Source organism: Neofelis nebulosa, chromosome 15 (genome assembly GCF_028018385.1).
Source record: "Neofelis nebulosa isolate mNeoNeb1 chromosome 15, mNeoNeb1.pri, whole genome shotgun sequence".
In the NCBI taxonomy this organism is placed as follows: Eukaryota; Metazoa; Chordata; class Mammalia; order Carnivora; family Felidae; genus Neofelis; species Neofelis nebulosa.
In genome coordinates, this window is record NC_080796.1 from 5,121,000 (window position 1) to 5,137,584 (window position 16,585).

General features: G+C 48.3%; 1 protein-coding gene across 1 annotated transcript in view; it reads left to right on the forward strand.

Annotated features, from left to right (window-relative positions):
- Nucleotides 1-12,821, forward strand: part of LOC131495892 (small G protein signaling modulator 1-like) — a 51,535-nt gene extending 38,714 nt beyond the window's left edge. Inside the window, exons 3-8 of the mRNA XM_058701063.1 lie at nucleotides 2,193-2,355; nucleotides 3,915-4,067; nucleotides 7,290-7,357; nucleotides 7,637-7,782; nucleotides 7,916-8,047; nucleotides 12,377-12,821. Coding sequence (XP_058557046.1) covers nucleotides 2,193-2,355; nucleotides 3,915-4,067; nucleotides 7,290-7,357; nucleotides 7,637-7,782; nucleotides 7,916-8,047; nucleotides 12,377-12,430 — 716 coding nt within the window. The 3' untranslated portion in view covers nucleotides 12,431-12,821. The remainder of the gene's footprint in view (nucleotides 1-2,192; nucleotides 2,356-3,914; nucleotides 4,068-7,289; nucleotides 7,358-7,636; nucleotides 7,783-7,915; nucleotides 8,048-12,376) is intronic.
- Nucleotides 12,822-16,585: the final 3,764 nt, after the last annotated feature.

Below are 16,585 nucleotides of genomic sequence, written 5' to 3' on the forward strand. Positions count from 1 at the left end.
AGAGGAAGAGAGATGCAGAGAGAGACTCTCAAGCAGGCTCTACGCTGTCAGCGCAGAGCCTGATGCGGGCCCCGAACCCATGAACCATGCGATCGTGACCTGAGCCGAAGTTGGATGCTTAACCGACTGAGCCACCCAGGCGCCCCCAGATTTCTTTTTAAAGTGAGATGTGTTTATTTAAATTACATATATACGTGTGTGTGTGTGTGTGTGTTTATATATTGTATGTGTATATATAGGTCTATATATATATATACGTCTGCATGTGTACATGTGTGTATACGCATAAATGTTAATGTGAGAATGTATATATGCCTAATTTTTTTTTTTATCCTGGACATCTCTATTTGCAAAGAAAATAATAGGCATACTTCAGAGTGTGCGGCCATGCTCACCCGTTGAAGATTTAGAGGAATAGAACGGGATAAAAATCATGATTCTCTAACTCCAACCCCAGTGTTTGGATGAGGGAGGAAGGGTGATGTCACGGCAGGGTGAGGCCTGCAGGGGCTCCCTGTGGTGTCTCTGCTCCATTGTGCCTTACGAGCCATTGTCAGAAAGACGCGAGGCATGTCTCCAGTGCTTGAACAGTTAATTAACTTATTGCAGTCTAAACAAAAGTGTAGTGTGTGCAAGCAAAAATGAAGATATTTCCGAGATGCTCGCCCAGAATATATTAAACCCATGGGCAGATTAGGCAGTAGGGTGGGCCTCCGTTCAAAGCCACGTAATCGCTGGGGCGCCTGGCTGGCTCATTCAGTAGAGCATGGGACTCTGGAGCTCAACGTTGGGAGTTCCAGCCCCACGTTGGGCGTGGAGCCTCCTTAAAAGAAAAAGTGTAATCATAAGGTCTTGAAGAAAGTCAAATAATTGCCAACAAAAAGAAACCAAGACAAGCAGTTGCACCAAACCTCTCGGGATTTCTCCTTGTGTGCAACATAACCTGGGCCGGGCTCTTAACCCTCAGGCTGCTGGAGTATTCCTTCTGTGGAGTCACAGTAACCAGAACTCTCACTTCTTGGGTTTTTTCCACAAGGATTAGGTAAGGTAAACCTTCACACTGGTCTCACACCCAGCAGATACCCAATAAGGAGTAGCTCTTACAAGATGCTCAGTTTTTCCATCAACGTCGATTATGCTCCTATGATACACCAGAGTGAGCTCCCTCCCAGTCTGCTGTGTAAGACAGAAGATAAGAAAATACTCAATGAAGCGCTGCTGAAAGTACCAGAAATAAGACTGGGGCCATCAGAATGGCCTGCACAGGGACTGTTTCCTGGGGGGAGGGGGGTGGGGGGGACACTAAGGCCCAGAGAGGGAAAGCGATTTGCCTGAGGTCACACTCAGGCAAGTCAGTGATAGAGCCCAGGCTACTGCCCAGGTCTCCTGCTCTGAGCAGGGCTGGGCGGGGTGTCCAGGGGAAACACAGACATGGGAAGATGATGACAGTCCTCTCTTCAGATCCTTTGTGGCGGCACAAGTGTTGTGAGCACACCTTGGGCTCAGACCTGGCTTTGGATCCCAGCTCGTCTGGGTGGCCCTGGGCAATTCAGTTCCCCTCTTAGGGCCTCAGTTTCCACATCTGAGACCTGGAGATGGCGTTCCTTTCTTCCTCGGCTGTGGCAGAGATGGAATGGGATCCATGATTTAGCTGTTCCTGGAATCACAATGGTGGGGACGATCATGTGATTCTTCAGCCCAGGTAAAGCCCACCAGTCCTGTGGTCGGCCTCCCCTCCCTCACCGACAGGCGTAACCGCTAACGTCCCTGAAGCGCTCACTATGTGCCGAACTATGTGAAGCGCTTGCCGTGCATTTTCCCCACCTCGCTTGCTGCAACCATGTCAGAGGCCTGTTCGTACTTTCCCATTTCACAGATGAGGATACTGAGACACAGAGAGAGGAAGTCATTGCCCAAGGTCACGCAGCCGGTTAGTGTCTGGGAGAGGATATGAACACAGACAATCTGACCTTGGGCAGCAAACACAGGTTAACTGCTAAGCTCTCCTGCTCCCTTTTGAGGGAGTGGAAGGCAGACAGACGTACGTGATTTTCCTTTGATGCTTTCGTGGATTTTGCGATTCTGGGGCGCCCCGCTCTCCAAGGCGCCTGTGTGTGGCTGAAGATCTGAGCTGGGCTGGGTGCTGGGGAGCACGGGTAGGGCAGGGCCTGCTGACCATCGTGTCCCTGCAGCGGCTGTAGAGGCCTGCGTCCTGCATGGGCTGCGGCGGCGGGAGGCTGGCTTTCTGCGCAGCAACAAGATTGCAGCTCTCTTCATGAAAGTGGGCAAGAACTTCCCACCGGCCGAAGAGCTGAGCCGCAAGGTGCAGGACCTGGAACAGCAGATCGAGAGCGTGTGAGTGCGGAGCATGGGGTATGGGCTGGAGCGTTCCCGCAGGGGACAGTCCAGGCTCCTCCCTGAGCTCTGCCAGAACCCGCACCTCCTGGCACTGTCTGCACTCTGCTTTCGCTCCTCAAACCCGCCAGACTCTTTCCTACCCCGGGGCCTTTGCACATGCTCTACCTACCACCCAGTTCACACGCCTCACCTTCCAGGGCTGGTGCCTTGTCATCATTCAGACCTTTCCTCAGTTATGGGTAAACTCCAACCCTCACCCCATTTCTCTTACATATCACTGCTTATTTTCTCTCCTGTGGTTATCACCACCTGTAATTATTCATTCCTTTGTGTACTTTTCACTTGATTGTTGTCTATCTCTCCTCCTTGGCTCTGAACTCCATGAGAACAGGCCACTAAAATCTGTTATTCCCCATTTTGTCCCCCGTGTCTGGACAGTGCCCAGCACCTGGTAAAATGCTCAAGAAATGATTGTTGAATGAGTAAGTGTCTGCTGTTAGCCAAACCCATTCCGCATGCAGGAAGACCAAGTTTAATGAAACTACTGTGGTCTCCATCTGCATGGACCGGTTGCTGACATTGAGGCAACAAGGGGAACGGTGACTTCACTCACATGTCTGGAGGGCTGATTTCCGCGGGGGCGGGGCCTGAGGGCATGTACGCGAGAACCTCCCACCAGAGTCCCGACCCGCACAGTTTGACTCTAGGCCAGAACCGCGGTCTGGAGCCTGGTCAGGGCTGGCAAAGAGGTTTCAGCTCCCATTGGTGCTAGCAGCCGCCCACAGGACCTTGTTGTGAAAGATTCCGGAGCTGTGATTGGGCTTCACAGGAAAGAATGTGTGGATTGATTCGCCATGTGTGTCACGGGCAAGAGAAGGAGAGAGAGGCGCACGTGCTGTGTGTGCCGTGGGTGATCACTCCACCTCAGCGGGTGGGAGATGGTCCTTTCCCTCCCTTGCAGGCCTGCCAGCCCAGAGCTGCTGGCCACAACTGTGGGACGGGCAAGGCTGTGGACTTAGCGTCACCGGCTCCCTTTCGGAATCAGACTCCTCAGCCACTTGGTGTTCAAGGTGCCTTCCAGTCCGTATGCTAAATTCCCAAGTGTTTGCTGATAACTTCCGAAAGGGAGCGATTTCCATGGGCCTTCCATAATATCGGGAATGACTTTCTCATGGAGGAATTAGAGATACCCATGCCAGGTGGTAGGAGAGAGCCATTCATTTCATTCATGCAATTGCTCATTCATGAGAGAGGGAAAGGGAGAGAGGGAATGAGAGAGAGAGATGAAGAGAAGTGTCGCCCTGAGAATCTGGCTTGCCCATCAACAACAGTATATAAAGATGTCTGTTTTCTCGCATCTTCACACTCACTGGGTGTTATCATTTTTTCAACACGTCACCCACTTGCCAGGAGCAAGGTGGGCTTTTGTTGTTTTAGTTGGCGTTCCTTCATTCCCTAGAGAGGTTGGGCATTTTGCTGTTTGCATATGCAAAAGGAGGTCCTGTTGGATCTCCTTTTTTGAGAATATTCCTCCTCCTTCTGTACTGGTCTTGAAGGCGAAACCAGATTCAGGGCCTCCAGGAGAATGTGCGGAAGCTGCCGAAGCTGCCCAGCCTGTCCCCACTTGCCATCAAGCACCTGTGGATCCGCACTGCTTTGTTTGAGAAGGTTCTGGACAAAATTGTGCATTACCTGGTGGAAAACAGCAGGTGAGTGAGAAAGAGCAGCCGCCGTGGCGTGCTCTGGCGCCACCTTCTGCCCATTGTGGGAACTGCACCCTATGGCACAAAGCAACTTTCTTTTCTCTCCTGTTGACGTGCACTTGATTTGAAAGCAATTAGATAAAGGCCTTCTGGATGTTTGCATCTAAATGAGCCCAGCTTAGAACCTGGGACTATTCAGGTGCTTCCTGCTAATACAGGATCTTCAAATTTGGAATGAGGAACAAGGATCTTGCAATCTTAGGGATCTTTTTCCTCCCATGAATGAAGTCTACAGTCTACTTGCTAACTGTGGTCCTAGAAGAGTCATGTAGCTTCTCTGTGTCTCTGCTGCTCTTTTAATAAATGGGACAGGGATTGTTGCCATTCGGGAGAAGAGGTGAGAAGGGGAGCTAGTGAGTACACAGTGTTTTGGAAATGTATGATACTTTTTTTACATTTTCTCTTCTAGCTGAGATTAACCTGGTGTAAAGGTTTTAGACTGTGAGTACTCTTGGCAAGCATTTATCCATGCATTCATTCATCCAGTAACTATTTAATGGGCACCTACCATGTGCCGGGCACTAACCGAGATGTTGGAGATACATTGGTCTTAAGTGTCATGTTAAGAGCTTGGATATTATGCTAAGAGCACAGAGGAGCCACTGAAGAATGTGGGCTTTTGTATAACCTGAGATTCTTCATTGCTAACACTCCTTCCAGCCATAGACAGATGGGGAGAGAGAGATAGACAGGGGGAGTGGGAAAGAGAAAAGACGATGAGGGAAATATCTGAGAATCTCCTCAGCTCTCGGTATTTGAAAGTGCCTGTTTAACCACATCTTCACATGCAGTGGGTATTATGATTACCTTTTATTCTTTGCCTGTTTGCTAGGAAAATATATATGAAAGGAGAGAGCGGAGTCCTTCCTCTCACGAACCTCACATAGTTTCAGGGAAAACAGGAAAATAGTAATTGTGGTAATATGTGGTGAGTATTCCAAGTCAGGTGGGTGGTGTTTAATTTCCTCTGGGTGGTCAGGAAAAGAATCCTGGAAGACCTGGCAGTTAATCATCCGTTCGAAGAGCATGTAGGCATTAACCAGGTGAAGTGGGTAGGGAAAAGAGTGTTCCCAGCCAAGGGAATAGCAGGTGCAAAGCCAGGAGGCAGGAGACAAATTGGAAGAAATCCAGGCTCTGGAGTCCAATTAATCTCTTCACCTTCTAGTAAAATGTGATACGTCTCTGCCCCGTGCCCTCGCATGGGTGCGGGCCTCTGTAGCTATCGCCTTTGGCATATGACCTTGTGTTTTCTGCCGAATGAGTCGGTAGAAGGAAGGAGTAATTTATTTGAGCAGCAGTGCCAAACTATCTCTTTATTTTTTTTGTCTAAACTTTTAATTTTTTTGATTTGCATAGAAGTTGTAGCATTAGCACAAAGAGTTCTCGCCTGCCCTCAGTGATCACATCCTACATAACCATAGTACAAATACCAAAACAGGAAATTGACATTGGTACAATACTGTTAACTAAACTCCATGCTTTCTTTGGATTTCACTAGTTTTTACGTACACTCATTTTTTTCTGTCTAGCTCTATGGAATTTTAGCATAGTTAAATTCAGTATAAATACATATATGTATTATTTAATTAAATATGTATTATTTAACTATTTAATAAAAATTACATATGTATATGTATTTTACTCCTAGTATAAATACAGTCTATAATTCTGTGTAACCAACACCCCAGTCACGACACAGAACTGTTCCAATGAAACCTACCACCCCAAAGAAGCTCCCTCGAGCTACCCTCCATGGTGACATCTTGCCCCCAGTCCCACCTGCTAGTTTTTAAGGTACTATTTCCAGGGTTTATGATCATGCAACAGTGCTGGTTTTCAGCATAGAGACTGAGTGGCAGAGTGGAAAGTGTCTTGAAGTTTTACCTTCCGATCTGACACCAAAATGGATAAACTTGCTGCTGAGAACGCACAGAGCATGTCCGTTCGGCTTCAGCCAGTATCCTGGTGGATAGAAGATTCCTCTGGGGTCAAATTACAGTGATGTTGCCACCCCTTAGCAAGAACTCCCTGGTGTCAGAGTCTGTGCTGTTGCTGTAAAAGCAGGTCAATATTTAATCCTCCTAACAACCTGGGCAGGTGGGTTCTGTCATTCTTGTCATTTTATAGCTGAGGACACTAAAGCTCAGAGAGGGTAGTCGTCACATGCCCAGGGACACACAGTGAGAGTGGGAGTGGCCGACCTGGGCTCCCACTCAGTCTGCCTCGCTGCAGATCCTGTGTTCTTCGACCCCTGCTGTAGGATGGGAACACCCAAGCTGGCTGGGTATAGCTTGCATCCACCTGCTGTGTGGCCTCCAAGAAGTCACTTACCCTCCCTGAGCCTGACATCCCTTGGGAAGGTAGAGCAAGGTCCTTTCCAACTCTAAAATTCGGTTCCTAGCTTGTAGGAGTTTGCAGAGAATTAGAAGGCACTACACAACAGCTCAAACAAAGAAGCAAAACCCGAAAACACTCAGCACAAACATTGTCTTGCCCATATGACAAGTTATTTTGAAGAGCCAGAAGTCAGGGGGCGCTTGTGAGCACGTCAGGCCAGCGTCATCCACATAGTTATCCGCGCAGGAAGTCCTGTTAATATAGCTTTTCCGTACACACCACAGCTAAAAAGCCTTTTATTGCCTCACTAATATTAGAAGAGCTGACATCATCTGAGCTCCCAAGCCACTTGGCGCCTGAAATGGAAGATGTGATAGAAGCTGATAGAAGCAGCCAGAAGCAGCCTTCTAATTATTACTCCCGTTACTCTCATTAAGGCTGTATCACAGCCATGTATTAAGCAGTTATGTGCCAGGCATGGTACTAAGTGCCCACATCTGTTGTCTCTTTCAAAAGTCCCTTTTTTTAATTTAAGTAAGCTTCACACCCAGCATGGAGCTCTACGTGAGGCGTGAACTCACGACCTGAGCTGAGATCAAGAGTCAGACACTTAACTGAACCACACAGGTGCCCCTCTAAAGTCCTTCTGACGGCCCTAGGATATATGTTTTTATTACCCCCATTTTACAGATGGGACATTTGAGGCTTACAGCGTTAACTGGGTAACAAGAGGGAGGCTGAACTCAGTCTGCTCTTAAGCATCAGGTCAGTGTCAATTGTGCGCCCTCTGCTGGTTCCCATCCAGACCTGCCCGTCCTTTTCTCTTGCTAGTAAATACTATGAGAAGGAAGCCCTCCTGATGGACCCGGTGGATGGCCCCATCCTTGCATCTTTGTTGGGTAAGTGGTCCAGGGCTCTGAGCTTCATCTGGATCTCTGATCTTGGCTCACTGGTGCACCTCCTAAGGGCCTCTCTCGTTTCCCTCTAGCCTTCTCCATCAAAACTTACCTGTTCCCTGGCTCTTGCTCTCAGGCTCTTGTGCTGGACTCTCCTTAGCAGGACCCTGGGGCATAGTCACTGGCTGGAGGGGAGAGGCAGTGAGTTGGTGGCCCATCTGGGGGTAGACAGGAGGGTGGACTTGCAAGGCTATGGATTCCCAGCCCCTGTATGCTCCACAGTGGGGCCCCGTGCCCTGGAGTACACCAAGATGAAGACTGCAGATCACTTCTGGACTGACCCCTCGGCCGACGAGCTTGTCCAGAGGCACCGCATCCACAGCTCGCACCTGTGGCAGGACTCAGCCACCAAGCGTCCAGCCCTCTGTGTGAGTAGGGGTGGACTCTGGGGCCCTGGGAGGGAGTTGGGCTGAGTGCCAGACTTGGTGTGGAGGTGGAGAATGGAGTGGGACATTGAGGGTCACCGCAGGCCTCACCCTCCACCTCCCCTCACCCTTCCAGATCCAGAAGAGACATTCAAGTGGCAGCATGGACGACCGACCATCCCTTTCTGCCCGTGACTGTGTTGAGTCCCTGCACCAGAACTCCCGGGCCACGCTACTCTATGGCAAGAACGATGTTCTGGTTCAGCCGGTGAGAGATATCTGGGACCCGGATCTTCCACAGGGGGTCTGGCTTCCAGTTATACAGGAGGAGTTCCCTCTGGTTCCAGGTTGTTCATCCATTCATCCATGCATCTGTCCACATCTCCATCTCTCCATCCATTCATCCATATGACAACATTGCTTCTATCCGTCTGTCCATCTATTCACCCACCTACCTGTCTTTACTTCTACCTATCCATCCATCTATCCATCCACTCATCCATCCACCCACCCATCCATCCACCCACCCATCCATCCATCTTCCTACCCATGTTTACTTCCATCCATCCAACTACCCATCCATCTCCCCATCCGTCCGTCCATCCATCCATCCACCCATCCATCCATCTTCCTACCCATGTTTACTTCCATCCATCCATCTACCCATCCATCTCCCCATCCGTCCGTCCATCCATCCATCCACCCATCCATCCATCTTCCTACCCATGTTTATTTCCATCTGCCCATCCATCCATCCATCCACCCATCTTTACCTGCATCCATCCATTTGTCCATCCATCTATTTAATTATCCATTTATTTTCCAGTCCATCTCTCCACCCACCTGTCCACCTAGCTGTCCATCCATCCATTCTCTTTTGTTATCACTCACTCATCAGCAAGTATTTATACTGAACTTTCCTTGTGCTGGATGCTTGGGATATCAGGATAAGTATCTTCATGGCTGATATATTTTTTAAATGTTTATTTTTGAGAGAGAACATGCATGGGGGAGGGGCATAAAGAGGGGTGCCTGGGTGGCGCAGTCGGTTAAGCGTCCGACTTCAGCCAGGTCACGATCTCACGGTCCGTGAGTTCGAGCCCCGCGTCAGGCTCTGGGCTGATGGCTCAGAGCCTGGAGCCTGTTTCCGATTCTGTGTCTCCCTCTCTCTCTGTCCCTCCCCCGTTCATGCTCTGTCTCTCTCTGTCCCAAAAATAAATAAACGTTGAAAAAAAAATTAAAAAAAAAAAAAGAGGGGGACAAAGGATCCAAAGTGAGCTTCACCCTGACAGCAGAGAGCCCAACGCGGAGTCAAACTCACGAGTTGTGAGATCTCAACCTGAGCTGAAGTCAGATGCTCAACCAACTGAACCACCCGGGCGCCCCCTTCACAGTTGATATTTATGGAGTGCTTTCTTTGTGTCAAGCACCATGATAAGTGCTTTTAACTATATTAACTCATTTAAAGCTGCCAGCAACTATTTGATGCAAGGAGTGTCATCCAAGATGATAACGCGGAGATGTGCACAGGGGGGAGTAAGTGGCAGAGTCCTGCTTTGAATTCAGGCTGCCTGATGTGGGAGTTGAATCATTTATCAATCACCTCTAGGCCTGGCTGGTGCAAGCCCCAGAGATGGGTGGTGAGCCAGGCACACAAAACCCCTACCCTCATGGAGTAGATACCCCTCTGCCTTTCCCTTCCTGAGACTGTGTGGATCAGTGTGGTGTTTGGGCTCAGCTGGGAGGAGGCAGAGGAAGCTGCCAGTCGCTCTAGCTCTGTGGTCGCAGTTGTGATCACGGGGTGACCCTGAGCGAGTCACTTCTCCCTGTGAGCCTTAATGTCCACATCACAATGGGTACAAAATCCTATCTCCTCAGATCTAAGAAGCTATGGATTTAAGATGCTCCATTTTTAAACATAACCATCAGGAAGTAAAAAAACGATACTAAGTTCTAGAAAATGTTTTCTCATTACTTGGAAATTTTATTTGACACTTTTTGAAAGAGCTATTTGAGCTCTTTGATTTGGATAAAAGGAGGTGTTTTTTTTTAGGGGTGCCTGGGTGACTCAGTTGGTTGAGTGTCCAACTCTGGATTTTGGCTCAGGTCATGATCTTGTGGTCTGTGGGATCGAGCCCTGCATCAGGCTCTAGGCTGGCAGTGTGGAGCCTGCTTGGGATTCTGTCTCTCCCTCTCTCTCTCTGCCCCCTCCCAGCTCACTCACTCTCTCTCGAAGTAAATAAACTTAAAAAAAAAGTAAAAGGGTTTTTTAAAATCATACGTTGCTTTTTTAACTATGCATAAGGGAACTTATAACTGACATTCATTAGTTAAGACAGTCCTAGAATTTCTTCACATTTCAGGGTTTAATTTCTATATCACTTTTGACTTAGAGTCATCACTGCTTGTATTTTTCTAGTAAATACTGTTTTCTTTTTTTTCTTTGTGAGAGAGAGAGAGAGAGCATGTGCACTTGCACAGAGAGAGAGAGAGAGAGAGAGAGAGAGAGAGAGAGAGAGAGAATCCCAAGGAGGCTCCGTGCCCAGCACAGAGCCCGATGTGCGGCTTGATCCCATGATCCTGGGATCGTGACCTGAGCCGAAATCAAGAGTCAGACACTTTACTGAACTGAGCCACCCAAGCACCCCCAAATACTGTTTACTGTTCCATCCAAAGAAGGGGTCAATACACTATAAGCCATGGGCCCAATGCAGCGCTCCACCTGTGTTTGCAAATAAAGTTTTATTGTAACAGAGCCATGCTCATTACCTATCGTGTATGGCTGTTATCACGCTGTAACGGCAGAGTTGAGTGGTCATACCTGAGTCTGTATGTCTCACAGAACCAAAATTACTCCCCGTCTGACCCTTTATACAAAAAGCTTGCTGACCTCTGATCAGGAGTGTAGGAGGCCCAGCGTTTCTCACAAGTGCATGTCCTTGGTTGTTGCTCTGCAAGGCCATCTGGAATTGTGGGCATGGCTGTAGTGGTGAAGAATGTGTCTCCTTGGCCAATATCAAATCAGTGCTTTACTTCTCTGCTGCCCGTGTTTCTGCATACACAAAAACCTTTTAAGTCGAAGATGATTCACAGTCTAATCTTTCTGAAGACGTTTAAAATCGCACCTGTTCTCCGCATGTGAAGTAACAACATAGGAACAGCTAGGACCGAGTTTGCGGGAGGTCAGGCAATGACCACTGTGTCACGATGGTGAGATGCCACCTGCTGTAAGATACATCCACACTTCAGGTACAGGAAAACATGGAAAACGTTCATGACCCAGGGCAGCAGTGCTCCGTCATGGGGCTGCAGGCATGAGTGGCTAACTTGAGACAGTCTGGGTAAAACTGAGACAGGCTTGGTATACACTGGGTGCTCAGTAAATGTTGGCTGTCCATCTCTACATGTCGTTGAGGTGAATTTGCGTCCTCTATTTGTGAGGCTTGGAGAGACCCCCCCCCCTCCGCCACACCCCACTTGGGATAAAGCAGAGGGAGCCGGTGAGAAGTTCTGCAGGCTCATGGGGAACACAGAGGGTCAGGCTGCCGGGCAGCGAGTATGGTGTGGGTGTTTGGAGGAAAAGATTCAAGATAACGTCTGTGGATGGGGCATAGCACTCGGCTGCCCTCTTGTTCTCCCTTGAGACTGGCCAAAATGATGCCAGACAAATGACTCCTGTTAAGGAGAGGATGGTGTTGGGGCGCCGGGGTGGCTCAGTCAGGTAAGCGTCCAACTTGATTCCAGCTCAGGTCATGATCTCATGGTTTGTGAGCTCACGCCTTGCGTTGGGCTCTGTGCTGGCAGCACGGAGCCTGCCGGGGATTCACTCTCTCCCTCTCCTTCTACCCTTCTCCCCCCCCCCCCACACACACACAATAAATAAATAAGACGTTTATCTATTTATTTTTTTTTATGTCTTTATTTTATCTTGAGAGGCAGAGTGCAAGTGGGGACAGGGGCAGAGAGAGCCTCCATATGCTCTGGCCCATGTTCATAGCAAGGGACAGTCCCTGAGTTATTCTTGAGCAGCACCAACAAGGTACTGACACGTATTCTGTGTCCTTCTAGGTGTCCCTAAGTAGGAAAAGCAGCGGTCCCATCCTGTCAGGAGTCGCCAGGCTGTTGCTGAGGTGAGCTTCTTGTCTTTCCTTGAGGAACACAAGTGCTTTCTTAGGGTCTTTCCAATCAACTTCTGTTGTACATATGACAGTCTACATTTTCGATGATCCTGTTACTTTCCCTGATGGGGACAGTGGTGAGTGGTTGCCTCTTGCCAACTGTCACCTTGGTCAGGGGGACATTAACCACTTGGCTGTGCCAAGCCTAGTAATAAACAGTGTCCTAGGACTTTTTCGTCAGCAGCAATCTGTCCTGCTTGGGTGAAGAATTTTGTCGTCGGCATCCTCAGTGGTCTTGAGAGACACATCCCCAGGAAAAAGAACTTCTGACAGGCACCTATTTCATTAGCTTTTGGAGACCTTTGACGCAAGCACTGTGTGCCATCTGGTTTCCCAAAGTCAAGAGGAGAACCAAAGACCAGTGCAATGCGTGTTCATCATGATCTGACCCTGATGGGGTTTCTTTCCTGTGCATTCAGGTCGTCGCGAGAGCAATGGAAAATGGTATGCGTTTTGGACTCTGTCTCTCCTGATGAAAGACTGCATATATTCAGGAAGATGGGGCATTCCTGCTGGCATCAGTCTAGAGAGCTGTCCTGACTCCAGGTTCCTTGTAAGAAAGAGGCTTGAGGGTATGGAGAAAAGACAGATTTCCCATCCCAGGGGAAAACCTATGTCCATGTTTACAGTGTGAGGAAGACAATGTATTCACTGTGGTTTTGTGTGTGTGTGTGTGTATGTGTGTGTGTGTGTTTGTGTATGCCCACGTGTGTGTTTGAGAGAGACAGAAACTGAGGGACAGGGAAGGAGACAAGGAAACACACTAAGAGAAAGGGACACACACATTCATTAGAGAGACAGGGAGAGAGGAGAGACAGCGAGAGATGTGTCCTTCCCCAGGAGATATGCGCCAGTGACACTGCACAATAATTCTCAAAAATTTCCTCATACTACTGCACATTTCAAGGAATACTGCTGAGCGTGGCTCAGCAGTAACATTCAGTCCATGCAGGTAACCAAAGCCTCCATATGCTCTGGCCCATATTCATAGCAAGGGACAGTCCCTGAGTTATTCTTGAGCAGCACCAACAAGGTACTGACACGTATTCTGTGTCCTTCTAGGTGTCCCTAAGTAGGAAAAGCAGCGGTCCCATCCTGTCAGGAGTCGCCAGGCTGTTGCTGAGGTGAGCTTCTTGTCTTTCCTTGAGGAACACAAGTGCTTTCTTAGGGTCTTTCCAATCAACTTCTGTTGTACATATGACAGTCTACATTTTCGATGATCCTGTTACTTTCCCTGATGGGGACAGTGGTGAGTGGTTGCCTCTTGCCAACGGTCACCTTGGTCAGGGGGACATTAACCACTTGGCTGTGCCAAGCCTAGTAATAAACAGTGTCCTAGGACTTTTTCGTCAGCCCCAATTTGTCCTGCTTGGGTGAAGAATTTTGTCGTCGGCATCCCCAGTGGTCTTGAGACACACATCCCCAGGAAAAAACGACTCCTGATAGGCATCCTATTCATTTGCTTTTGGGGACCTTTGACGCAAGCACTGTGTGCCATCTGGTTTCCAAAAGTCAAGAGAACCAAAGACCAGTGCAATGCGTGTTCATCATGATCTGACCCTGATGGGGTTTCTTTCCTGTGCATTCAGGTCGCCACGGGAGCAATGGAATATGGTATGTACTTTGGAATCCGTTCCCTGCTGATGAAATAATCTAAATGGTCAGGAAATTGGGATATTCCTGCTGGCATCAGTCTAGAGAGCTGTCCTGACTCCAGGTTCCCTGTAGGACAGAGGCTTGAGGGTGTGGAGAAAAGACAGATTTCCCAGGGGAAAACCTGTGTGCATGTTTATTTACAGTGTGAGGAAGACAATGTATTCACTGTGTGTGTTGTGTGTGTGTGTTGTGTGTGTGTGTGTGTGCATGCACGTGTGTGTTTGAGAGAGACAGAAAATGCGGGAAAGGGAAACACACAGAGTATGAGACACACTCGTGAGAGAGTGAGGTGACTGAGAGAGAGATGTGTTTTCCCCAGTAGATACGTGCCATGGACACTTGACAAGACTCATGTTTACATTCTCAAAAAAACTCCTCATACTGCACACTATAAGGATTATTGCTGAGCGTGGCTCAGCAGTGACATTCATTCCATGGAGGCAAAGCCTCCATATGCTCTGGCCCATGTTCATATTAAAGAACAGTCCAGAGCTATTCTTGAGCAGTGCCAACAATGTACTGACGTATATTCTGTTTCCTTCTAGGTGTCCCTAAGGAGGAAAAAGTGTGGGCCGTTCGTGTAAGAAGACACCAAGGTGTTGCTGAGGTGAACTTGCCTGTCTTTGCCTATGGAAGACAAGTTGATTACTTAGAGTATCTCCAGTCATATTCGGTGACATAGGACAATGTACATTTTACATGATAGCATTACATTCCCTGGTAGGGAGATTGGTTGTCTCTTGCCAACCGTAACTTGATAAAGGGGACATTAACTGCTGGCAGTGCCAATCCTGCTAATAAACAGTGTCATAGGATCTTTTCCTGAGTAGCAATTTTTCTTGCTTGGGTGAGGAATTTTGTAGTCGGCACCCTAAGTAGTCTTGAGAGACACATCCCCAGGAAGAAACAACTCCTGATAGGCATCCTATTCATTTGCTTTTGGGGACCTTTGACTCGAGCACTGTGTGCTATTTGGGGGTATTTAGGGGGTATCTAGGATGTGGTTATGGGGAGGGCCCTCCCAGAGGAGACAAGGCTCTGTCCCCTGCCACAAAAGGGTCTAGACTCATCAAAAGGATGATGAGTCCGTAGAAACTGGGTCTGAGGGATGAAGGAAGGAGCAGGGAAAGTGGATACTCAGAGCCAGAACAGCCCTGTGTTCATTCTCAGCCAAGTCCAGGCTTAGTCCATGCAGCTTAGACACTTCAGTCAATAGCCAGTGAGACATGGAAGGCCACAGACAATTTATGAAGCCACCAAAGCACCAGCCCAGGTGGCCAGTTTCCCAATCACTTCACAATACCTGCCCAGCCAGAGCTGGTCAGTTGAAGGGAAGCTAATTCTTAGCAGAGCCATCGTGTGACCATTGGTTTGGAATGTCCTGGCTTCTGAGTCAGCTTGGGAGCCAAACACCCGTGGTCACTGAGGGTGTTCAGCTGGTCACCTGGAAGGCACCACGTGAGATGGCTGATGGTGTGAAGATGCCGGAGAAGGATGGCCCACGTTGGGCTTCCCCTCATCCTTCAGAGGGGCTTCGCTTGGGGGCAACTGTATCGTGTTTTGGGTCGAGGATTGAAACCTAGAGATGGGAGACTGAGTTAGGATTTGGGTTTTTCTCTTGGCTCAGGCACCTCCTGCAAGGCATCAACTGTCTCCTTCACAGAAAATGGGGCAGGAGGATTTGAGGAAGAGACTGAGGGGCCCCTGGTTAGGGGTACAGGGCATGATTTCAGCTGTTCAGAGATCTCTCTCTCCAGGGAACCAGCTAAATTTCTGTCTTGAACACCCAACTCAACAGTGTAGTGACTTTTGGCGAATCACTTTTTCTCTCTAAATTTGAATGCCCCCGCTGTAAAATACAGATGACAGGCCCTGCTCTGCCGCCTCCCACCTCAACAGGGCTGACACAGAAACCACAGGAGATCACAGATACTCTCTTTGAGCTGTAAAGCATCTCTCCATATAAAGGCTAACAGGAAGCTTATATCCCTCCCTGCTGTGGAGCCATCCACATCCCCTCTCTGGATTCAACCACTACCAAGTGTCTACCTTACTCAGTGATTGAACACTAGGGAAGTTATGAAACACCACTTCTTTTTCTGAAGATCTTACTTGTGTTTAGTCATTTTGAGCTCACAACTTAATACTAAAAATTAGGCCCTATTAACATTTCAGTGTCTCAGAACAGAGAAACAAGTCACAGAGGGGTCTATACAACCTTCTCAGGTACGTAGAGCTTCTAAGCAGAGTTTTGACCCAGGCCGTCAGTCACGGACTATGTACTTGCTGTGCTTCTACAATGGCTCAGGGAAATAAAGCTATTTGCTCACAAGATCTGTCTGTCGGGTGTTCTAGGCGTACACCCAACTGCACGATCTCCAGACATCCAACTTGGCTTCATGAGGCTCTGCTGGTCAGCTGGCAAATAATGGAATCAAAAGATTGACTGTGAATACATTATCGCTGATTTCCCTATGGACTTCTACAGCAAGGTGTCAACAGTTCTCTCTATTGCAATGCATTTCCCAGGATCTTGTTTCAAGGATGAAGAAGAAGAAATGTTCCCCCGAGGTCAAGAATATCGACTGGCACCAGGCAGTGCTTCAGAAAACTCCACATCTGGCAAACAACAGGGGGTACTCTATAAATGACCCCATTGAGGTAGGTGGAAATTCACTCATTAAGCTCATTCAAGAAGGATTCTACTTTAGTCAGTGTCCCATATTTAATAGAAAACCATAAAATCTAAACCATACTCTTCTGTATGCAAAGGGGAATGATCAAGGCAATCAGTATCAGTTGTGCTGTCACTGTAGAGAAGTCAAGATACATTTCTAACTCAAGATTGGGCACACGTTTTACACTAAACAACATCTCTCGCTGTTGTATAGACCTTTAGCTGACTTGTGAACCTTGGCTCTAATAGATCTCTTCCTGAAACAGTGTTTACAGATTTTTAAAAACCTCAATAG